This window comes from Scomber japonicus, chromosome 3 (genome assembly GCF_027409825.1).
Source record: "Scomber japonicus isolate fScoJap1 chromosome 3, fScoJap1.pri, whole genome shotgun sequence".
Classification (NCBI taxonomy): Eukaryota; Metazoa; Chordata; class Actinopteri; order Scombriformes; family Scombridae; genus Scomber; species Scomber japonicus.
Window position 1 is genome coordinate 10,333,753 of NC_070580.1, and position 26,055 is coordinate 10,359,807.

Here is a 26,055-nt window from a genome sequence, read left to right on the forward strand (position 1 = left end):
TAAGTGTAACGGAGAGGAGAATACTGGTTGGTGTGCATGTGTGCATGAATGATTGTAGGTTTGCGTGCTCATATGGATAAGTCTACCCTATGCATGTCATTCTCCTATGTCTGCTCTCTCACGCTCGAGTGGTTCATTCTATTGTGTACGTAGGGAACCAAGGACTCATAGCAGGATATCAACGCCACACAGAAATCCATCTGAGTCCCCCCCCCCCCCCTCCCCAGCACGGATACCCCAACCACCTGCACCCCCCCTCTACCCCCCCTTCGTGTGCAGAGCTATGCCCTGTGTCCTCTACAGTGGAAAGCCATGAAACGGAGCTCCAGTGGGAGTTGGAGCTTGGCTGCCTCCGTTTGCATTTCAGCTCAACAGATCTTAACTAAAGAGGTTACTGATCTCCCCCTTTTTTCTCTCAGTCTCTATCGCATTCATGTTTGACCTAACGTGACTCCGAGAGTGAGCTGAACACACTCATGTAAAAGCATGAAAAGACACAGTGCGTATTTGAAGAATTGATGCGTCGGTAAATAGAGAGCCAACAATAGTCACATGTCGCAAAAAGCGTGAGAAATACACGCATACACACACACACACACACACACAAGGACACTGACCAAGTCTCCCTGCATACAGTAAATGGAGATGAGGGGATAAAGCAGTCTTAAGTATGCTGTGGGAACAAAAGGGGGGTTGATTTACTGAGCGAACTAATTTAGTGTCAAAGCTGCAGAAATTAGCGTTGGCGCATGTTTTCTATTTAGCTGAGAATTTGCTTCCACTCATAATACAAGTGGTCACGGACGCAGTTGAGTTAATTTGAATTCAGTGCTGTTAATTAAGACCTGATGTTGGGCTATTTAACACGTGCCCTGTCCATTTCTTGAAAGCAATGCAGCACAAAATAAAGTGTAAGCTCTCTGCTACTGAGCATGAAATACGGCTGAAGAAACCACTCAAATTATTTCACAACTGCAGTCATGAAATTACTTTTACCGCAGTGGATGATCTGCAATAAGAAATCACTTTCAGCCATCATTTGTGTAAAGTATCTTTTCCCTTTTTTCACACATTTAGCAGTTTAACATAAAAAAAATGCCCAATAAAGCAAAAATACCATTTTTAAGCATTTGCCAATTTTCCAGCATTGAGAAGGCAAATCTCCAACAGAGCCCCATACTTACGTCACAACTGTGGACAAAATCTCTCGGACTTGTTCGCATCTAAACTTAGCATTGTTACCATCTGGGTTTTATTAAGGTCTCCATTTCCTTCTAACTCCTTTATTCTGAGTTTTCAGGCTCTCCCATTTTTGCCTTACCAAGCTATATACTGTAGGTACTATCATGAAAATATAATTCCTCTCTTCCTCCTATTCACTTTATCTTTGTCTGCATTGTAACCTGGGCCCCTGAAAGCAGCGCTCCAGGCACTGAAACCCAAAGGCAGTGAGAGTGGCACCTCGCTAGGCTGACAACCAGCACGGATACACTATCAGAAAAGCCGTAGCTGTAGTTGATAGAGGACGCTGAATAAAATATAAAGCTGAGGGGAGGAAATATACGGTGTGTACGTTGGGCAGTTTGGTGTGTGGGAAGAAAGTAGAACAGTGAAGGAAGAGGATGAGAAAGAGAAATCTATATGTGGGTGCATATGTTAAAGCATCTTTGTTCATGCAAATATAATGTCTTTATGAAGATTTGTGCGACAAGAATAAAAATCAAAGTTTCAATCACTTCCTGTCTTGGCTTTGTGTGGCTTTGTATGAGTGTGGGGGGCAATAATCCAAAATGTAACCAAGGATTAAAAATAAATAAAAACAAAAAAAAGAAGAGAAACCAAAACAACAACAATAAAAAAAAAACAAAAAAAGATGCAAAGCATGAGAAATTGAACGCGAGAGGTTGTGAAACAAATTAGCGCGGTTGAGTGCTGTGATGAAAAAGCGAGCAGGCACGACCACTAAGCTCAGACAACACTGGCTTCCACACACACGCAAACAACATAAAGACGCGATTAAACTTGATAAAACTTCAACCCTGATTAACCACAGCCATTTACACGTCCTACAGCAGGGCCAAACAGCCATGCAGCATAAATAACACTGTGGAGGTTGCAGTGCCACAGCAGTACAATTACACAATAATTACAACTAAATCACAACTTATAAAACCCTCAAATTGACTCATTATCAACACTAAAGCAATAAAGAATTAGCTTATATGTAAATCTATACAACATGAAGATACTTGTTGTGGTCATGGGGCTTAAGTGAGCAACTGATTTCCTGTGTATTTCAACTGATTTGCTGTGTTGCTCCAGGAAAGGGCGGCTTTTGCTATGTTAACTGCATTTTATGTCATCAAAAGACCTTGATTACCAGTCATGTCATTTCAAAGTAGTTTAAAAAGAGTCATGCTACTCGGTTGCACTCGTACTCATCAGTTATTTTGTACCACAGCGTATCTCAATCTCAAAAGCGTATCATTATGTCTAGGCTTACTGCTGAGAATCAAACTTTAGTACTTTTTTAAAGTAATTACCAAGAGGTATCCACAGCATCAAGTAATGACAACTTTTAAGAAAACTAAACATTGAAAACTTCTTCACAACTTATTTGACATGTTTTCTTTCATTAGATATTTCCTGTTTGAAATGATACACTTGCCATTTTTATACTATAATATTTCATCTAAGTTGCTCTATGGCTGTAACACACACCTAAAAGTAAATGCTTCTCTTCATTCAGATATCTTACTGACAGCAGTATAAGGGTTGCAGAATTCTAGGAATTTCCAAAGTTGGAAACTTTTCATGGGAATTAATGGGAATATATGGGAATTAACATAAAAAAAATAAACTTGGAATGTACCAGTTATTTGTTAGCCTATAACAGGGAACTTAAATATAGTTAGAAAAAAACATATTCTTGCATAATAATGTTTAAAACAATCAGATTGATAATAAATACAGTTGACTATCTACAGTACCCTATTCTTCAATCACATGCACGTAGCACATTACTTACTGCAGGGCCACACCCCCTACATGCACTGTGCATTCCTTCATCTCATGCACACATGATTTCTACAACCCTCGACTATTGAAGCCTCTTTTTTTTCTTCTTCTTTTAAAAAAAATAAAAATATTAGTTTGTATGCATGTCTGCTTATGACAAAACACAATGTTTATATTTATGTTTGTATACAGTTGATAGAGTTTGATAGAGTAGTTTGAATACATTCCCCCAAATTTCCAGTTAATTCCTGTTAATTCCCATATATTCCCATGGAAAGTTTCCGACTTGGATTATTTCCAAAATTCCCCTGCTTATTTGGAAACTTATTGGAAATGTTCTACCCCTTTGCAACCCTAAACATTATTGAACAATTCCAAGCAATACCCTGCCCTAATATGGAGGGATGCTTCTTTCCCTGTGGTTGAGTGCACATAGGTTAACTGTATGGCTTGTGTGTGTGTGTGTGTGTGTGTGTGTGTGTGTGTGTCCTCTACTCACTGAGTCTCTTTGCAGCCTTCAGGGCCTCAGAGGCCGTGTCAGCCACATAGAAGCGTTGGACGGCCACACCGCTCTCTTGCATCAGCTTTTTGCTCTGGTACTCTTGCAGATTGAGCCATCTCCTTGGACTCAACCAGTTGGACTAGTGGAGAGAGAGAAAAGGAGGGAGGCAGAATGAATATAAGTGGAACTTGTTGGTCACCATGCTAAATTATAACATTTTCTCCTCTTTATCCCAACGTCTCTCACAGCGCTGTGCTCTCTCTGCTGTGCTGTTTTACATTAAACGACTCCAAAAAAAACATGTCTAAAACCTGCCTTCATGTGCACAGCCTACATCCTTTCTCCTCTTCCCTCTTCCCCCCCTCCATCCTCCATCCTACCATCGTTCTCTCTCCTCTTCCTGTAATGAGGCTGGCAGCCAGGGCTAAGCTGCAGGACTGCTCTGGAGCTGTTTGCTCCATCAGCAGACACAAGGCCTGTCAGCTCCAGCTGTTGTTATTAAAAAGAAATTGGCTTTTTAATGTGAAGGAGAGACAGAGGCTGGGTTAGAGTCGGATTCCCTCAGCACCAGCACACACACCACTATGTACATGGTTGTGTGTGTGTGTGAGTGTGAGTGTGCATGCATGCAAATGTTTTCACAGGAGAGATGTTCAGGTAGTCATTAAGGAGAGAAAGGCCATTAAAGTGAAGGGAAAACAAGGATTGCAAGGTAAATTATCTTTCACTGTGTGTATTTTCTAAGCCAGCGAAGATTAAACTAAACATTATAAACATCAGGATTGCACTGCATTATATTGTTGACCAAGTGAGCAACTGACATAAGCTGTTATCCACTATTGTATGTTAGGAGTAGACCAGACATAAAGGTATAAGCTGTTTTCTTGTGTGATGTATAGTCAGTTATTAGATAAGGGAATATACCATAGACATAATAATCATTACAGTATACTACAGTAGAATAGTGTTAGTATCACATTTCAATACCACTTAAATATAGAAAAATCAAATGCTCTGTCACACCAGCTGTGCTTAAGTCTGCATGGTCAATACTCTGCGGGGTCGGGGGTTTTAATAGAAGTATCCAGCTGCACAGGTCTGAGTCCACGTTTGTCAGTTGGGGTGGAAAAAAATACATTTGTGTGGGGACAAACACACATCCCTAAAATAAGGAAATAGCATCAAGCTGTGCACAACACCTTGAAATTGAATCTGAGTCTTTCTACACTGAATGACAAAAATTATGGCAGTCGAAGGAAACTGGAATTATTTTTTGCTGAAAGAGCCAGACACAAGACGGACAATGTTACAACTTGAAAATTGGGATAGTGGTACTAGTACTGAAGAAATAGATATATTTGGTATTAGAGTAAAGAAAAAAGGTCATGTGGAAACTGTAAAAACAGTAGTTTGACAACATAATCTTAACTGGGTGGTTTTTTTTTTGGGAAACAAAAGCATGAATTCATTAATAATATCAAAAGCTATATTCAAAGTGATGCAGATAATGGTTAAATAACTCATAGCAGTCATTTTTACACTTGTGTTAAGTGACATGATGACTAGCAGCAGCATGTCCTAGCTGCATTAGATAGCATTCTCTTCCAGTACTTAACAGTAATAATTAAAGCCAACATTTGAAGGTTTATAGAGCAGGGGAATAAAATGACTGCAATAAACCTGCTGCACTCACTCTTTCAGCTTATCATTAACAATTACTCTGTTACCCAATACCTATATATAGTGCAGGAGTGTAGGGCATACGTCAAGAATCAACAGGTTTCATGGCAGGTGAATTGACTGCTAACCCATTCAACCAGAGGGGGGGGGGGGGGGGGCAATCAATATGAAAACCTGCAGACAGCCTGAACCTCTGTGGTACACAACTCTCTATTCCTGGAAATACCTTTGTTTTCTTTTCAAACTTAAACCTGTAATTAAAGGGTCTTCCTCTAATATGAGATCCAATGATTAAGATGTGTCAGTCTTATAATGCGTCTTTGATTTGATGTTGTATTTAGAAGGTAAAATATAGGAAAAATAGGTTTGCTGATCACATTCTGAAACTGACGCATAGATGATCAATAATAAAGAAGAATCAAACAAGTGGCTCCACTCTTCATAAGTTAATCATAACCGTGATGTTTTTATGCTTGTGTGTGGAGATGTAGAGAACAAGCGTATTGGTTCACTGTCACTCAACCATATAAAAAAAAAAAAAAAAAGGATGGAGGGAGTGAAAAGCAACCATCGACTTACCGTAATGGTTATTAGTGATTAAAGGCTAATGAGCTTGACATGGCCGCTCTAATAGGGAACGGCTGAGCCAAACCTTTTTTTTTTTTTTTTTTTAAATCAAGTGCCGAGCACAATCATCAACGGACCTCGACTAAAAACAAAACCCGCATGACTGGTAATCCACAATTCATGCCAAAACCCGACCCTCGGTGTGCCACAGCACATTGTATTAGCATGCCTCCTCCATTCCGACTCTCGTGAGAGTCTGTCAGGAGACTTCATTAAGGCTAGAATGGGTTGTTTTCCAGAAGAACAGAACATGTTGATCCATATTGGCCTCCTCTCTCGCATAACTGAATACAGTAATGAGGGGCATCCAAGGGTCACCTCTGCAGTCTCATCTAAAATAATACGGCATACCATTCAAAATGTTTGGGTTATTGCAGTATATTTATGTGTACATGGGCTGATATGATTTCAGGTCTGTCTCCATAGCGCTCTATAACAGCCGATATTGATGATGTAATTCCTGCAGGAATCTAAAAAGGGGTTCAATGGCAGGGCAGAATATAAAGTGCAGGACTGAATGAATAGCAATATGAATAAATCTGAAAAGACTAAATTGGAAAAAATTACAACCGAGCTTAGGAAAGAACTCGACGGATTTGGATAACATGGAGCTGTCCTTATCTGTTGGGCTGTTTAGCAAAAACTTGGCAATGTGCTACTTTGTGTGTTTTGGGTACACGACTTTAAGGATTCACTCCTTTTCTGCCTGTCGCCCATTCCCACATATCCACTTTAGCGGAACATATCCCACAGCCCTAACAAGCCCGAGCTGCACAACAAGTTTTTTCTCTCTTTTGTGGACTCATTTGACTGCTGTCAGGTACCTGCAGGGCGGGCCTCGGTCCTCCTCTCTCTCTCTTTTAAAACATTCACTTCCCTTGCCATTCAAACATGTTTGCCTTGGGAGGATGAGCTTGGGTGCATCTCTCTCCATCTGTCAGTATATCCTCCTGGTCTGTATTTGACTGGAGAAAAATGGCAAGATGAAAGCCTGTCGCGGGACCTGTTTACGTCTTGTCAACAAGATGTATCAGAGGAACACACAGGGGCATATTAACTGACAAGTCAAAATAGGCCTGTCACCATACAGTAATTATGTTATCAACTTATCCTGCAATATATATATATATACACAGTATGTTTAATATCATATTAAAGTAGGAATTTGTTAACACAGCTCAGTTTGGTTATGTGGTTTTATTTGACTTATGTTTCATTCATTTAGTTTCACATTCCAATTCAAATGTCTAAATATTGTTATGAATTAAAAGCTCATGGCTCTTTGAAAGGATTTACTTGCCAGAGTTTTCCATATGCAGCTGACTACTCATTTAAGTCCAGCTGGCTACTTTATGAAATTCATTTTTTATTAACAAGTCCCAATTCACTATGCATGTACATTTATAACCGCTAGCCTCCGCTTTAATATCTCTGTGTAACAGTCCAGCCCACACATGCTCTGTATGAATGTATGTGTGTATGTGTGTGTGTGTGTGTGTGTGTGTGTGTGCGTGCTCAGCTAAAAAGGTTGTGTTCTGCCCGGTACAGAGCGCACAGTCGTCTTCAATGTTTGACAAAATATTAGTAAAATAATTGATGACAAACCACATTAAGAAGTGTACTGACTGCACAGATAGGGGACATCCTCATTAGATGGACTACTTTGGAAAACAGCGGTGACAACTAGATGATTGCACATTAAGTATTAAAAGGTCCTCTGACAGCTCTGCATTTTCCATACTCACCACACACACAGGTGTTTATGAGCTTAATGAATGAACAAATGAATGAATTATCTTCATTTACACTGCACTTTTCACAGCAGCCTCAGCCTTGGAGTGAAGATGAAAATGAAGATGACTAGAATTTGTGTTAAATTAGTAGATTTGAGTCAAGTGATTCATAGTTATTTTTGGCAGAGATTTATCTTTAATTAATTGAATTTAAAACCAATACATACGCTAGATAAGACATATGATTAAAATCATTAAAACAGCGTGTTTGTTTTCATTGAACAAGAGTACATTTATATAAATGCACTCTTGCATGCCACAGTGGCATGTCTTGATTAACCTTACAGTGAAGGTATCAATACATAAATATGAAATAATAAAGATCTAATGACTCTGCACTATTATGCTATTATATCAATGGCATAAAATGGCTTTAAAACGACAATAATATAATTTAGCGCAATTATTTCTGGGGCAATATATCGCCCTATGAAAGAAATTACTGTGGCAAGCCTAGGTCAAAAATAAGCTTTGAATCCAGTGACCATGAACACAATATACACACAATATAGTCAAGCTTGCACTGCCATCAGATATGGGCAAAGTGTGGAGTCTAAGCTCTGTACAGACACACTGTTGGTAATATCAGTCTCAACTCTACTGCTCCAAGCTTTCACATGTGAAACTACAAACTAAACTAAAGTAACTGAGGAGTTCAACATTAGCGGCATATAATTCGAATTCAATTTGATCAATGCTGCTTGGAAATACGTTGATATTAACACGAAGGTTGACATGAAATGATCAAAATAAATACCAGAGTTTGGCAACAAAAGCTCTATTGCAAGAGAAGTGAAACCATGTTTGCCAATACAGGAAAGTACCATGAAGGTTAAATGAAAGAATACACAAAGCATTCCTTGCCTCTTAAAAAGGAGGAACACTGGTAAAATACAGACTTAGAAACATGGCAGAGAAGCACCATGGTAGCCAAATAGTTACTATGGATGTCACATAACCCAGCGTCCCTAGTTCAAATCCAGCCAGTGACCTTTCATTGCATGTCGTACCCATCTCTCTCCCCTTGTTTCCTGTCTACCACTTCACTATCCTCCATCTAATACAAGGCAAAAATGTCACAAAAAATATCTTAGCAAACAAAAGAAAAAAAAGGAAAACATGGGAGAATGTCCTAAAACCACTGGTGGGTGACATTAATGTGACCTGAAAGCCACTGCCATGTTCCGAAAGGACAAGTCAACTTTTAAAATCTTTATTTCTGTTAAATGAGGACCCACCTTTGCAGCAAAATACGCCTGTCAATCTACTGTTACCCTTCCTGAAGCAGCTAACTAGGAATCTCACACAAATATATGTATGAGACTTCCTTTGAAACGGCTCTTCCATCATCTAAAAACAGAAAGGAGCATCTTGGGAATGATAAAGAGCTAAAAAGACTTCCCGAAATAACAGTTGCTGCTGCTTAGTGGGGGAGTCAAGTGGGACTGGAGGTGTCCCCCCAGGCTCTGACAGTTACCTTGGGCAAAACACCAGAGAATGGAAAGGAACCTGGAGCACTTTTTAATATATGCAGACACATACATACAGTACATGTAGACCAGTGGTTCCAAAAGAGGGCAAACTAATGATACTGCAAGATTCATCTGATTATTGTTCATCTATTGGGCTTTTTTAACAACGTTCACCACATTAAAAAGATAAATAAATAAGGTGACATTTACATTAAAGGTTCTATTTGTAAGAATCAAACATTCCTTCTCATCAGTGACACCGGTGGCTGTTAAGTGAACTGCAGTCAACTGCCTGTTGCTCGCATTCCCTCTGCTGTACATGCACTGTCATACACACACACACACAGACACAGACACAGACACAGACACAGACACAGACACACACACACACACACAGGCTCCTGTTGGGTTGTGACCACTGGCCAAAGAGAGTCAATCTGCACCACCTAACTCACGAAAAAAATGCATTATCATCCGAATCTGACCCAACCTGCAAAAATGCCAACTTTATTTTACCAACAGAGCGTTCAGGCCCACATTCCCACTTACTTGCTATGAACCCCCCTCCGCAAAATTACCATTTTCTTTTCACACAGGGGCTCAATCAGACATTACCCTGCCAGCTACCCTTGTACAAAGTCTGTGTAAAGTCCAGTTTGACCATGATTTCCATTCACACATACAACCCCTCTCTGGATAATGACCTGTAAATTTCAGGGTTACAACGCACGTGTGAAAAGGTGCTAATGTGCCACCTCCAGCTCCACCTCCTGTCTTTTTGTCCGTGCCACCGACTCCAAACTTTACAACATCTCACTAGCCTCTTTTAAACCACCAACAATTGTAAGTAAAATGATCTGTAAACCAGCATATGTAATATTATTTGATATATTATATAACATGAAATTGTGCACATAGGGGCCATCCAAGTTCTATTCTTGAAGGGGTGTGGAACCACTGATGCAGACTCTTCCTTGACACACTCTATCTCCCATTAACTATGCAATCTTCATTATATTAATGCACTTTGAAGTCACGTTCATATTTATTTTTATTTATTTATTTTCTTTCTTTCTTTATTCTTTATCTGTGCACTAAATGTCACCTGATTTGTATTTGTTTGATGTACTGTTTTTGTGTTATATGTGCCTTGTAAGGTGACCTTGACTGCTTTGAAAGGCGCCTTTAAATAAAATGCATCATCATCATCATCATCATCATCATCATCATCATTAATAATAATAATAATGATATGCCTTATGTGTGTATATCTAGGTCTTAGCCTGCATGGAACCAGTCATGCAGTGTTGTATTTTTACTTACAGTGTTCTCCTCATGCTGATGACAGTAATGTTGCCAACATGGGTATAATATTATAAACAACATTCAGGAAAAACCCTTCTGCTTGATTGGCACGTAGTGTAACTGGTTCATCATGTACTTATTCTTTGGCCTGCAGTTGTGTTTATGACTACTATGACAAGTGTAGCCCAGTTTGGGTTGTTTTCTTGCTGCAGACTCAACTTTTCTTTGTTTTGTTGCCTCATATCACCTCAAATAAGCCTACAAGAAATGCATAAATACAAGAATATTGGCAGCTAAGTGAGAAATAGAAAAACTGTGTATGGCAACTTTGTGCCAAATTCAAATAAAACAGAAATAGTGTAGGGAAAAAAAAATTGCACCTTAAGCTTTCTTTATTTTTTAGAACATTTTAGAAGCTTTTATTAACAAATATATAATGCTGTGTTTTAATGTTGTTATATGTATGATATCCATTGCCACTTTAAAGCATTATTGACAACTGAGCTCTCCAACTAACTAACTAAAGCAAGCTGTACTGCCATTCTTGGTTAGCAGTTGAATGTGAATGCATTAAGGACACAAGAGAACATTCCAATCTGTAGTAACCTGCACATTTTTACTTGATCCCTAACCCTTAAAAAATGTAACTTATGAATTCAAATATCATTGAAGGGGGTGAAATACAATAGATGTAGTTAAAATCACCCAAAAAGAAGCTTAAACCTCCATATTTCTATTTAAAGCAACATGAATACCAGAGCATGAGGAACAGTATAACCCTAAAAGGAAACTTTCAGATGGGAATTTACAGACTAACAAAGTACTTCCAAACTTAGCATGTCCTATTGTGCAACTCTGTACTTCCAGAATTACACCACAGATCAATTTGCCACCTTGAGAATAGATATTTTTATATAACGAAATCCCCTGCGAGTCCCCTACTACCTCAAAATCCACTTCAGTCTAGTCCTGACTACGGTTATGTATTCAGTCACTCCTCGCTGTGCTTAATGCTACCAGATAGTCAAGTCATGACACATAGCAGAGGTCTTGACAGGAGAGGAATAGTCCAAGTCCTAGATGTCTGCCCTGGAAGACAGAGCGGTAAGAGGCGGATGGCGGTACGGCAGAGAGGCAGGAAGGCAAGCAGCTGGCCTGCAGCCCCCTTGAGACACTCTCTCTACAGTAATTATCCTCAGCAGCACTCCAGAGACAATCCTACCCAGTCCCTCTACCTAACTACTGCTCTACTTATTCTTAAATACACACACACACACACACACACACACACACACACACACACACATAGAGAGAAAGAGAGAGAGAAGAGTGGATAGATACACACGGGATCTGCTGTACACACTGGTGAAGAGACACTATGGCACAAACAAAAGTTGTGCGCTCTGACATGGGGCCCTAGATGGGGTAAAGTATTCACGACTAACTCTTATACACACAAAAGCACTCAAGATCTTTGTCATGAATTCATCCCGGTAATGAGAAGTGGGGCACGGAGGTAGGAGAGAGAGTGGGAGTGGTGACACTGATAAACAGCGATATTCTCTATTAATAAGAGGAGCGGAGGAGAAGCAAGAGGGCAGGGAGGGGGGGGTTAGGGCGAAGGCTATGACATAAAAGTTTCATTTATTTTGTTAATCAAAATAGAAAAGGATTCCTCAGCAGTGCTAATGTAGAACCACAAAAAAAAAAAAAAAGTAAGGGCGAGGTGGAAATTGCAAAAGTAAGCATTCGCACCAGTAGCCGGGCTTTATGGATCAACAAGCAAAGCCCCCCCCGTCTTCCTTTCTGCTTCCTAGTTTGTGCTCAAATCAGCTGTACCGACAGAGGCTCACCGTGGAAACCTCCAAAAAGCAAACCCCGCTGAACATGTACCTGCTTTACCCTTCAGGTCAGGGACTAAAGCTCAAGCTGTGACGAGAATATCCCACCACTAACAATGCAGACACACACTTTTGATGCGACACCACTCCAATAATAGCCCCCCCCCCCCCACAATCCCCATCATCTCCATTATGTTTTAAACTCTTCCAAACCTGCACTGTGCTTTTGATGCAAAAAGCACACAATGAAAAAACTCTCTTACAAAATTCAAATTAAACAAGAGCAGAAAGAGGCTGAAGCAGTTTTGAGGAGGCACTTATTCCAGGAAAAGAATTCTACCTTTTCGGAGGGCTCGCAGCGAGAGTCTTGACATTCAGCGCGTGATCGTAAAATGTCACTGCAATGCATTGAAGCAGAGATGGATACTAGCCTAACTTTTTTTTTTCTTCATTCATTGCATGGGGCTTTTGTTTAAAGCCGAAAAACCTCAATCCAGATCTCAAATGATATCTTAGCAGTGCTGTGGATACATGTAAATCTCCAAATAATAACTACATTATGAGGTTTTTTGAGATAGTAAAACCTGTTTATAGATACAAAACATGCAAAAAAACAACAACAACACAACTACAGGATGAGGATGTCTGCTAAACTCAGTATCTTATAGGCCACATTGTGCTTTTAAGCCCTGTAACACAATCTGAGGTGATCTATGGGCACAATTAATTGACAAAAAGTAGATAAATGTTACAGTAGATGTAAAGAAATTGGTGGTGGGGGGGGGGTTGGGGGGAGTAGCTGAACAAACCTAAAGACAACACCTCACAAATAGTGACTCGAGTTGACATTCACAAGTCAAAAAAACAACAACACTGGGACACGGAAATGTGCTGAATACACTGTGTCACCATACGGCCTTTCTCTCTCTCTCTCTCTCCCTCTCTCTCTGTCTCTGTCTCTCTCTCTCTCTCTTCACAGAGCACTCAGAGTGACTGCGCCCTCACACAAAGACAAAGAGAGGAGAAGGAGTGCTACGGCAGCAGCTACATCAGATTGCCAAGTCCTTGTCCGCAGCTGCACTGACACACGAGTGGCAACTGAAGGACAAAATCTCGATGTAGGCGAACGCTGCTCCCGAAAGGCTCGTCTGGCTCGTCCATATGGTATTCAGTGCAGCATCATGCAACATCAGGACTTCTAAGAAGGAGGCAGGGGGAAAAAAAACACAAAAAAAAAACATTGTGCACTTCCTATGTCCGGGTGAGAGCAGGATGCACAATGTCAAAGCGCACTTGTTGTGAGAAGTGTCATCACAGTGAGTGGGATGTCTGATCTTGGCACTTGGCAAAGTCATTTTCAAGACGTGCTGTGGTACTTTGTCGTTTGCCCTTCTGTTTTAAACTTAAGGAGTCAATATCCTCGGGCTCATTTAAAGCAGTTGTCTTTTTTATCACTAGGAGAGAGAGTAGGAACAATGTCAAAAAGTCAGCGGTCTGATGGAGCGGTTCTGGCTCCCTTTGGAAAATTTATTAGAGCTATAAGCCTTAATTTACAGGAAAAGGTTACAAAGCAGGCAATCACCTTTGATCAGGCCCATAAACAGCAGCTCCAGTCAATGCCGCGCCGCTCGTCAATCTGTCACTCAAAAAAACATTCAAAAAGTGGAGGGGGGGGGTCTCGCAGGTCAAAAAACCGAATTTCTTTTTTCTCGAGTGGGAGAGAGAAGCCAGACGTGGGATCCGGGCAAACGGCGAGTGAAGTTGTGATTGTGTCTGGCAGCTCGTAACACTAAGAGAACATTATCTCTGAACACAGGCTATTTATCTAACAGACGGCTTCAGCACTGCGGTGGCTTAACAATCCAGCCCTGCCTGTCTCTCTGTTTAGCCGCGCTATTATTAATACATGTTAAAGCAAGGTAATGGTTAAATTCAATGGTAATTCATTATAAATATATGTGATCGTCGTTAATAAGATGACGGCTAGTTAAATGCTTTGATTCATTTGATTATTCAGGATGTGCTTGTGCAAGGTTGTGGAAGGCTTTAATCTAGTAGAGCTGTAATTATTAGTTGTTTAATCAATTAGTTGATTGACAGAGAATTCATTATCAACTACTTTAATAATTGATTAAATCACTTTGAACAATTTGCTACATAAAATGTTATAATTCTGGCTTCTTTAGTCTTCTATGTGTTATGGTTAGGGTTAGTAAACTGAATATCTATGAGCTGTGGACTGTTGATCTGTTGATCTCTAACCAAATAACTCATCAATCAATCAAGACAATAATGAACAGATGAATATACTACTAGGGCTGCAATAATGATTTTTTTCTGTTATTGATTAAAGTTGCTATGGCTATATTAAAAGCGATCTTTAAAGTGATTGTGATCTTAGTTTCACCTACACAGTCTTCAAACAGCTGGTGGATACAATTTCACAAACACCTACATGCAGCTGTTTAGTCAATGAATCCACTGACACACAGATAACCAGAAACACTTTTGATTACTAATTGTTCGGGTCATTTTGAAGCAAAAATGGCTCTATGATAGGAATATTTTGGGCCAATATGAAAAAGTCAACATGGGCTTTGCTTTTGATGGTTAACCATTTGCTTATATATTAATTACAATTAATTTAGTCATAACTTGATTCAGAAAAGAATGGGTAGATTTACTAATAACACAGACACCAATTCAACAACCCTTCAAAAACTATAAAGCTATTATATTTGTGACTATTACTGTATAATAATCATCAAACAGTCACAGAGGTGGTGATTCAACTCAATTTTCAAAATTGTTTGTTGTACTGTATAACACTGTAAAGTAGAGTGTGCTAAATATATTGACTCATATATTTATTGCACTGCAACAAACCGTACATATGTTTATGATATTGTGTTCACCTCAATTAATGAATACATGACCCGCTGTTCTTTTAAAGAGAGTTTTCTTTGTATGACTCACACAGCTTTGAGAACATTATGGCAGTGAGAGCCCTGCCAATGATAAAGAACAACAGTGGACATGACGGAAAAGCCGATCAGAGTAACTGATAAAGACACCTGAATGAGAGTCTTCATCACTCACCATCCTTTAGAAGTAGCAAATGACTTTACAGAGGGGTTTTTTTTACCATTAGTTTTTAAATTATGAATATATTGTAGATAAAGCTATTACATGCACCGTGAAACGCTGCAATAAAGCAGAATAAACTGACACTTTCCCATTCGCACAGAGGCTATCATCATTAACAAGTCTGGAAGTATGACGGCTGGATGTAGTGCCGTTCCATTAGAGGCAAATCTCAACTGGCCCACTCAGCTGGCAAAAAAGCAGTGACGTGGTTTAGAGTAGTGAGCACATTGAATACATATGGAACACTACTGGGAAGACTAAAAGAGTCTCTGTGAAAGTATTGAAAGTCTTCAGCAATATTCATGAGGAGGACTCTGCAAATGTGTATTGATGTGGCCTTCATGACACTCCTATTAAGAAAAGGAGGAGAAGCTTACAAGGCTGCAATTGGAGGGGTGGGAGGGTGGGGCGGGGGGGGGGGGGGGGTGGCATTTTAGGCATCTGAACTTCCTCACAGTGAATGTCCTTCTAATGACCACAGGGTATTCCCCACCTACCAGCATCTGAGAAGGCATGTCTTAGTAGCAGACTTTCTACTCAATTGCCAGAATAAAGAACCATTTTTAAAAGACTCAGAAAAATAGTGCAGCAGAAACATGAGAGTAAGAACCACCCATGGAGCCACGCCCTGTCAGTCCACCACTTCAGTCCACATTTGAGTTCCCCTGATCATGAATCATAATGACTTTTCCTCAGCATCATGATGAAGTTGAAATTTGGGGTTTTTGAATGTGTTGCTTCCTTCTTAGAAACACCAGCGTGTTAGTATGCTGATGTTATTTTGTTCAAAGGTGTGCTTAAGTCCAGCCTCACAGAGCTCCTGGTGGTGTAGCTCTGGCAAGTAAAAGGGGGGGTGGGGTGGGGTGGGGGGGTTTATTTGAAGAACGGCTACATCTGTGTTGCAATGAATTCCATTTTCAGCAAACAACAAAGCTTGCGACAGTAGAGCTACAATCTAAAAACGATTCATTCAAATATGCACATATCATTTACCAACTTTAAATATACTGTCATAAATTACCACATTACACAAACTGGAATTGTGATACTAGAAAAAAAAAATGCCTAAATGTACCCCCTGACTCCTATGAGTACAAAGTCGTGCTAACAAAAAAAAACGCTAACCGCAGCGAGTGGACGACTGCAGTTTCCAGAGGCGCCGAATATCTTGTATTATACAGTAACATCCCCGGGTGTCTGGTGAGGTTAAAATCCTCATTACTTGTCATGGCCAGACCCTAACCCCTTTGAAATGACACTGCCTAATTAGTGACAACAAATGGCTGCAGAGTTAATTAACCGGAATGCTCCTTAAGGGCCGTTATCAAATGTTTAAGAAATTAACAGATTGCCAGTTCGCCAATTCTATGTAATTGATTTGTTCCCATTCAGGTTATGAACTCGTCTCTTTTCTCCATCCATTTAGCTAACCATGCAGGAGGAAATTAACAGGGAACTTTATAGTGTCCACTTCCATGAGCACGGGCTGAATCCCAGAGAGAGAGAGAGAGAGAGAGAGAGTGGTACTCAGTGGCTATCAAAATCATTGCCATACTTATTACTGTAGAATGTTTTTTTTTTTTGCTAATGAGGTGGCAGTTTTGCCACTGTGTTGCTACTCATAAATACAGGCTGTCTTGCAATTAGACAAGTGCTGTGTAGTAAGCTGTGAGAGAGGTGACGGGGAGAAAAAGGAAACGGAGGAGGCAAAGAAGCAGAGTTGATGTGGATTTTCTGCATAAACAGGCCAGTGTGAATCACAGGCATATTTCTACTTACAGCCAGCCATGGAGCGGTGGTGTGCCCTGTGAAGCATTAGTTGGATCATTTTTAAAAAGCTATCTGGCCTGGTCTCCTCTAATTAATAAAGTGAATGAGTGTTAATGGCAGAAGTTCCCCTCTCTCTATTCACAGTTTTGGCACTGCCTCCATAGATTTGGATGAAGAGTAATGGCGAGGATAGTCAGGACTGTAAATCTGGTAAAGCCTCGGGCCTCTTCGCCATTCTGGTCTAAGAGGAGCATAATGACTCATCCTCACAGACATAACACTGGAGGTTAATCGCCAGCATTTTACACCGTAAAGCACATCTAGGCATACAGATGAATATGCCTATTCTTTCGGGGGTTTAAATAGCTACAAAATGGTATTTTAAATGGTGGTACATTTCTGTGTAAATCTTAGATGGATCAGGGTAATTTTGAATAATCTAAGTATGTAAGATGTATCTTTTTCCTCTAATTACTGCTGCCTCCCACTTGTAGCTTTCTAGGTCCTTTTTAAAAGCTAAGGTTAAGGCCCCGGACCATTAGAGTATGGAGAGAGAAATGGCATCTGTCTGTTAAAGAGCCGGGGAGAGAACAGAGGAGCAGAGACAGAGGCGGGAGCAGCAGAGCGTGGCTCCAGGATTTAGATCAGTGAGATTTGCATCATTGGCAGGTCTTTAGGCAGGGCAGGTCTAATCTCCTGCAGACAGGCTTAAGAAAAAGAAAAAACCTGACTGTTGTGTCTCTACAGATAGGGATTTGGGTAATTAGCATAGTTAATAAGAGAGGATGTACGGTGCGGTGTTCAAAGGTGTCAGGTCTGACGGGAAGATAACGCAGAAATAAAGCCGAGCAATACAAGGATGCACGACTATGTCAAAGGTCGGCCTAATGTACATGTAAGCTCACATGTATGAACTTGGACCGACTCAAGTTTCAAAAGTTAGTCACTGATGTTATTGTGTGCCATAATCGTGTGGTTCATGGTACAATTGTGAATGCACCAACCTGTCCACATTCAAAAACTACTGTAAACTCACCTTTCTAGAGCTGCTTTTCATGTTGCATTTAATGTCCCCTGCTACTTCCTGTATTTTTAGATTGTTTCTTATATAAAATTCTTTCCCTTTCATCTTCTGAAAGTCTTTGTGTACCTTGAAAAGCGCTCTAAAAATAAAATGCATTATTATAATTATTATTATTATTATTAATGTTATTCAGGGAATAGTTTGGATTGTTTTAAGTGGGGTTGTATGAGGTAGTGAGGTAGCTAAGCAATGTACAGCTGTGGACGAGGCCAAAACTTTTAACAACCTAAAAAAAGGCCCACCTAAAAATAAAAAAATAAATCAATATGAGTTTAAGTGTATGCTATATTTAGAATATTTTCCACCACTTTACCTTGCTGTCAGACAGTCCATTCCTGGCACTACATTTTCTCAACCGTAGAACATCTGTATCCCTCCGCGTGCCCCTCAGTGCATTACAGGGTCAGAAAGTGCTGCTGCAGTGTAATACAGTGCACGGCATGCGTAGGAATATGGAAGTTGAGAAAATGTAGTGCCGAAGCAAAGGGATGTCTGACGGCAAGGTAAAGCAGTGAAAATATTCTAAATGTAGCACACACTCAACCTGATATTGATTTTTTTAAGTGGCTAAAAGTCCACAGCAGTATATTTGTAAGCTCCTATGCTGGTACTCTGGTACTCCTGCCTGCTTCTCCAAACTGGGCACATGCCAACACAAATCTACTACAGGTAATACACTGACACACTGTGTGTTATTGAAAGTTTAATGATATGTTTGCACACTTCCAAGACATCCGTGTCTAGGATAAACAAACCAGCTAGTCAAACCCTGACATCCAGTCAAAGCGTCTAGTGCTGTTGAGTATAACTGCGGGTGTTGTGGAGACAATTTATTTCTTCTAGGGTAGCTCTTTTTTCATGGCTTTTTATTGCTATTGGCAGGAGCCACATTGCTCTGTAACACAGCATGTTGACTCACACGGGTAACACTGCCACCACTACCTTGACGACAGAAAAACTACACAAGCAAGCTGACAAAATAAGCCCACGCTGATGAGGACGAGTGTTTATCCAGAGTGGCCCCAGGATTTCTGAATTATGAACTCCAAATCAAAAATCCACACCGTGTCAGTTTAGAAATAAAAAAAAAATCTCTGATGTGTTTGAAGGTCTAATTTCAAAAGATGATGTAGTGCGAGTATGGCAGCTGAACCCTATCTTCAACATACTACACCTCTTAATGAATTACACCAATCACTGACATTGTTTTCTCGACTAATTTTCAACATCACTTCCACTTTCTCCCTCATTATCTTCACTGGAACAACAGCACAAGTTAAACTGATAGGAGTGCATTCACTCACCAAACCACCCCCCCCCCCCCCCATTTCAGAGGCTGCCAACATTTCCTAATGACTGCAGCCCTTCTAAATTATTGAAAAAGCCTAAGCACCTCACCAGCTACAGAAATGGCTATTAACCTTGGTGAAGCGATATTCAAATCCAGTTAGAGCTAACTTCGTCCTCCAGTATCCCTCGCGGGGAGGAAATGTAAATGTGTTCTTGCTGAGACAGATGGGGAAGCCGCCCGTCGTTTGAAGTTCCAGCAAAAGGAGTCGTTGCAAGCGGAGGGCTCTCCATCCCCCTCTGTAAAATATTCAGGACCAACTGTCATTGAGCCACCTATCTTTCCCCGGCGCTTCCCTTCAAACCATGCTGGGCTTCGACACTGTTGGGTTATTACTAGGCAGGAACACCTTACAAAAAAAAAAAAAAAATGAAGAAGAAAAAAAAAAAAAAAAACTTAGCAAACGTTTACAAATTCACCACTGTGCAGCGACAGTGAAAAACAGCCTGAGGATTATCTCGCTGTGCAGACAAGAATTCAGGAGATTTGATTTATGAGAGCGAGAAAGAGTGAGAGATAGAGCGGGAGGGGGGGGGGGGGAAACACAACATCCCACTCCCCCCCCCCCCTTTTTTTTTTTTAAGAGCATCCTGTCGCCTAACCATCTGAATATTGTGATGTCCTCTGTATTGCTGTTGACAAATCATCACAAATTGAATTCCTCAGGTTCGCTGACATACTGTCAGAGCTGATTTGATTCTATTGTGAAGATACCTGGGCTGTCAATCAGTTTAGGCTCCGATACTGTGCTACAGAGCAGAGAGAATCCCTGATCATTACTCTTATCACCTGGCCCAAGAGAGAGAGAGAGGGAGGGAGGGAGGGAGGGAGGGAGGAAGGGGGGGGAAGAGAGAGACACACGAGTGGGAGACAAAGAGAAAGTGTGTGCGAGTATGTACACAAGGAGCACGTAAACAGGCGGTATCAATGCGAGATTAGAAGTTTTGCAAGAGTTTACTTTTTTAAGGGGATGTAACTGTGTGCATCTGTGAGTAAAACAATATATGGAGCGCTGGTAGATCTCCACAGTATTGCATTCATGCAGGCGATGCACACATGAAACATGGTACAGGATAAAAAGGTAAGTCACACATTGCTTAGACACCAGAAAGAAAACTAAAAGATTATTGTAATTTCAGTATAAATTATGTTGTGTAAACTATGTAGATAATCATACTACTTTCATATTTTATGCAAATAATTAATTATAATGTAATAGATAATAAATAAAGTTAAAAGGAGTCAGTGATTCTTCAGAAAGATTCTACACTTTTCAGTCAAATTCAGCAAAATCTCCTCATAGTCCACTTACTGTCTTTTCTATGGGCCTGATTTACTCAGATGCCAAATACAGAGTATTAAATTGCGTGTGCACACTAGGGTATAAACGCCCCATATTACATATTCATTATGGCAAACGTACTAAATGGACAGCGCAGATTATCTTGCACATTTGAATTACGCAAGCCTCCGTGTGCCACGTTAGTAGATCAGCTTGCACATTTTTTCTGAAGGTGATGCCAAGTTTACACACGTTTTTACAACCTTTAATAAATCAGGCTCTGTGTGTGCTGAAAAAAATAAAAAAAATAAATTATCGGGTGTTCCCACATAGTCCTGACTCTGGAAATGTGTAGCAGACCAAGCCACACAACACTATTCCACCCAATCAGCAACAGGGGGATACCGTCTCCACCTGTTGAATGGTTGTGAATTGAAGAGAGAAAGACCATAACCAATTCACATAGAAAGTCTTTTTAGAAGCACATCTGACACACATGAATGATGTGCATCTCACAGAGACCCCCGTGTTGGTTTTTTTGCACTCATTAACCGTATCTACATTGACTGATCAAGGCTCCTAGTCTGCCTTTGAGCTCACCTGTTTCACTACGGGCATATTTTCTCCTCACTTGCTACAGTGGGGCGGGGAAAAGAGATCAATGAATCAATAAATACAAACACTGTCGATTTCTTCCCGTTAAGCCGACATGGAAACTGTTTTGGTTCAGTACATTTCTGCTGTCAGTCAGCCTGGTGAAGGCAGTTTGTCCGGGCTGCTGTTCTCTCAGCTCTAGCTTCTGTGGACAGAGATTCTGAACGCAGGTCAAGTGAGAAGTGGGTAGGGGCACGGAAAGGCACAAAGTGTGGTTGGACTGTTGTGCTAACATGAGGCAAAAAAAAAGTTCCACTCATGATGACCCTCAGCTGACGCACTGCTATGGATTCCTCAATATTTCTCTTTTGGCCATTGCTTTGTCAATGCTTGTCCATGAACTTGAGGAGCAGAGCTTCCGAAGGAGCACGAAGAGGGGTGTATTTTTAGGAAGTTGTGGCTGAATTCACATGCTGCTTGTAATTTTTATGTATTTTTAATCATATTTGTTAAATGCAGCATGTAAAAAACTATATAACAGTGCTTAAAAATAACCTCAGCAGCCTCATAGTATGTGGAAATCTGTCAGGGCTGTATTTAAAATATGACAAAGTGTTAAACTCCTGTGAAAATGTGTCTCTGGTGGTTTAATCAATAAAAAGGTCACATCCAACACTGACCAGGACCTATACATTTTGAATGCCTTTAGTTCTTTCCTTTCAGTGATGTTCTCTGCTTTGCACCATAAAGAGTCAGCAGCTGAAGTCATGTTTCTCCAGTGCTTATACACTAACCAAGATGACTGAAATCCCCCATTTTCAACCATGCATATCATCACTTTGTATTTTGACATTTTGGCATATTTGATGTGTCTATTACTGTTGGAAAAAAGCAAAAAAGTAATGCCAATTATTGTTGTGGGTGTTTCTCTTGGAGCATTGCTACATGTTCCAGGGGACGTGTCTGATTGCTGGTGTTTAAGAAGTGTTTTCACTCTGCATGCTTTATTAGATTGTGATGCTTCGGGTAATAAACTAAATGTGTGGTATTTCTCATCTTTTTTTAGCACGGATTTTCAGTGCAGTTAAAAATGTTGTATAAATTCATCAACTTTAAAGTCAGTCTTCAAAGAGGACCTACTATGCTCATTTCCAGCTTCAAATGTTTATTGTTGGACTCCACCAGAGTAGATTTGCATTATTCACAATTTCAAAAAACGGACCCTTTATGCAGCCGTTATGTATGACTTTTGTTTCTTTACAGTCCATTTTAGCTCCTATTTCTTTAAAGCCCCTCTCTCAATGAGCCCACTCTGCTCTGATTAGCCAGCTTTACGTATCAGAATTGTGTAAAGTTACCTCCAACACAAACCCACTGCTTCAAATTAAAAGCTTTTAAATGACAGTATAACAGGAGACTTTTATTTTGACTTTACAGGACGTGAAACATGTTCCTCACTGAATTAGCAGAGCTCAGAGAACTGGTTGAAACAACAATATACGGGCATATTTGAAGCTTTGCGTTGAGTGGATCAATTAGAAATAATGCAGAGAGAAAAGGTTCAAGCAGAAACAGCCATAACGATGATGATATCTGATGAAGAGCTGCTAATGTCAAGCCATGTTCCCTATCAGCAAATGAGAAATAGTTCTATTGTATCAGTGATATTGTTTCTATGGACAGCGATAGCATATGATGCAATACCGATACAACAATACATCAGTGACAAACAAAAATCACTCAGCAATAATTGCCCGTTTCTGTATCGGCCGGCTATCATCACCTAATAATATCTGGAAGCTGCAACGTTGACCTCACCATTGCCGAAACAATTTGTTGATCTCAATGTGTCAATCGGCACAGTAAAAGGTATAGCATGCCAAACATGTGTACAGTAGCTGCTGGTGTATACTTCTATTCAAACATTATTTTCTGATTTTTTAAAATGCTTTTTATTAATATGAAACACATTATATATATATATATATATATATATATATATATATATATTTAAAAGCTGCACCCTGGTCATCACATGTCCTGCTTAAAGCACAACCATTTTTAAGCCTGTGTTTACTGTAAACCACTGTGATCCAGAGCCACCAGCCGTCAAAAACCACCATTTTCCGCTCCATTTAAAACAAGTTCCAAGAGTCAAAAAGCTTCAGCAGTGCCAAAATCTATCAAAGCCACACAGCAAAGGCAGATATAACTAAATAACATGCATAAGACTGCAAAAGCCGAAATATACTATATTATAGCTACCACAGTGCCAAACAGACTGTAATCACTTGACTGGACTAGTGTTTACTGTTTCTTGCTTTGTGCTTTAGGCCAGAATATTTGTACTTTTGTTATAAGTGTTTATACAGACGCGCTTCAAATAGAGACATAATTTTAAAAAAACATCAAACTGAGCCGCTGCTTACATGCTGATATGTTCATCTGGTTGTCTTGAAGCTTTGAAATTTATGACAAAAAACACAACACTGCTTAGTTCACCATAAAAGTGTATTTGTTTGTTATTCAATACAATACAGGGAGATTTATTCCTGCTTGCTTTTCTGTGGCTTTAGCAGCTTTTGTGTCCATTCTCTCTTTAATGATTTTTGCCTAATGCTTTGTTTGCAGAGGGGCTCACAATGTAACAGCAATCATTTGCCACAGTGTACAAAGATAAACCTAATCAGATCCATTCTGTTGTCCACAGCTCAAAAGAGAGACAGTGAGTGATCAAAGTGCAAGAGTCAACCTTTTGACTGTGGGCTTATCTAAAACGGTGCTGCATTCAGGAACGTCCTGGTGTTCCCTGGTAGCAGGGTTCAGGTTCACATGTTAAGATGGTATGACAACTCAACTATGAACATGTCTGTGCTGTTAATGATGAACCAGGTGCTCCCACAGCCTACTGCATAAATAACACTTAAACGTTTTTTTTTTAACAAACATACATTAGAGGTTATAAGGGTTAATGTAAAAAGTGACAGGTTATGATTAAATGGAGCATAATGTAACATTTAGTTAACAATTCACTATCACAATTCATTTTTTCTGACAAGCTGTGTATTTTTTTTTTTTTAAGAACTGCTGTTATTACAAAACAGGCGTGAACTACAGAACTACAGGTTTTTACGAGCACAGCGTCACACAGTTCAACTTTGATCTGTCAAACCTCTGCTCGCTCACACATGCTAACCTGCTAGCAGGGTAGCTACACTTAACAGCTCGCCGACACGCTAACAGTGGTCGTACAGAGGCAGAGACCGCCGTGACAGAAGACAGCCACACTCTGAGGAATGACAGCTGTAAGACTACCTTCAGTTTGTCAAGAAGTATGTGCTTGGAGGTTGCTGTCCTCAGTCCTCTTGCTGCAGCCTGGGATGCCACGGATGCCGCCATGGTTGACACGGATGACCAAAGAGAGGTGACGTCGGAAGCATGTGCGCGTTAACGTCTCCGTTCATAGGTCAACCGGCCGACATGGGCGGTGCTTAAAGAAGACACACAGGCACACTCCCCCTAGTTCAATGTGCAGCATGCATTTACAGGCTGTTAGTAGTCTACTTAGACCAAAGAAAATGTCTTATGTCTGAATTCCCAAGGTCATTAGAACAGAAGGTATAAAAGGCTGCATAGAAACCTTTGTGATGACAAGAAAACAGTCTAGGAGATGAGTAGCATGTTGTTTGAATGTGAGAATGTAAGCATAATGAATTATAGAGAAAGTTACTCAGTAAAACAATAATAAGCTTTATTTATATAGCACCTTTCAATAAACATGTTCACACAGTGCCTCACAAACATAAAATCAAATATACACAATTTAGTTACATATCAAATATAATAATACAATTTTAAATATAATAATACAATATTACAATAAACTCGAGAAATAAATGGATACATTAGTTTAATGAACAATAATAGAATGAACAGTATTCTTTGTTTAAATGTGTTTGGTTATTACCATCAGATAAGCCAAAAGTTATTTCTAAATTAAGTGCCCTTTTTAAAAATATCCTTATATTGTTTTAGTCACATTTGTTGTAAGTTATGCCGCAATCTAAAAGAACTATCAAAAATGATTATTCATATTTAAAATTCAACTGTTGAAAATAATAAAAATATTATAAAAATATAATCAGCAGAACTGATTTTTTTTCATAACTGCACAAGCTCATCCAGCTGTTTGAGGGAATAACATTTTGTCTGATGCTCATTTTGTTTTCTATCTTTATACCTCAGTATTTGATTTTCCACTCATTGCAATGCCATAGCCACCACTGATGACATATATATATACACAGTACACATATACATATGCATATACATACACATACACACATATATTTCAGGGGGTGAGGGGGTTAACGGTTTCAATTTTAAGAGGAGTTTACTGTACTTATAAATAAAGTAATAATACGTCTTAATCTTTGGCCAGCTTTACTTTTGTAACTCTTTTGTTCACTAGAATTATATTCATGACATTATGAAAAAGGCTTTGAAACAGCATTAACACAAATGTGTAGAGAGGTCAAATTTGTTCAGTTAAATTAAAGTAAATATTGAAAATTGTTCTGAAGCTTGAAGCA

The 26,055-nt window shown here is 39.7% G+C and overlaps 1 protein-coding gene across 1 annotated transcript in view; it reads right to left on the minus strand.

The window, feature by feature from the left end:
* suclg2 (succinate-CoA ligase GDP-forming subunit beta) overlaps positions 1-24,890 on the minus strand; it is a 96,301-nt gene extending 71,411 nt beyond the window's left edge. Inside the window, exons 1-2 of the mRNA XM_053315137.1 lie at positions 24,779-24,890; positions 3,518-3,659 (exon numbers count right to left, since the gene is read on the minus strand). Coding sequence (XP_053171112.1) covers positions 3,518-3,659; positions 24,779-24,862 — 226 coding nt within the window. The 5' untranslated portion in view covers positions 24,863-24,890. The remainder of the gene's footprint in view (positions 1-3,517; positions 3,660-24,778) is intronic.
* Between the last annotated feature and the right edge of the window lie 1,165 nt (positions 24,891-26,055).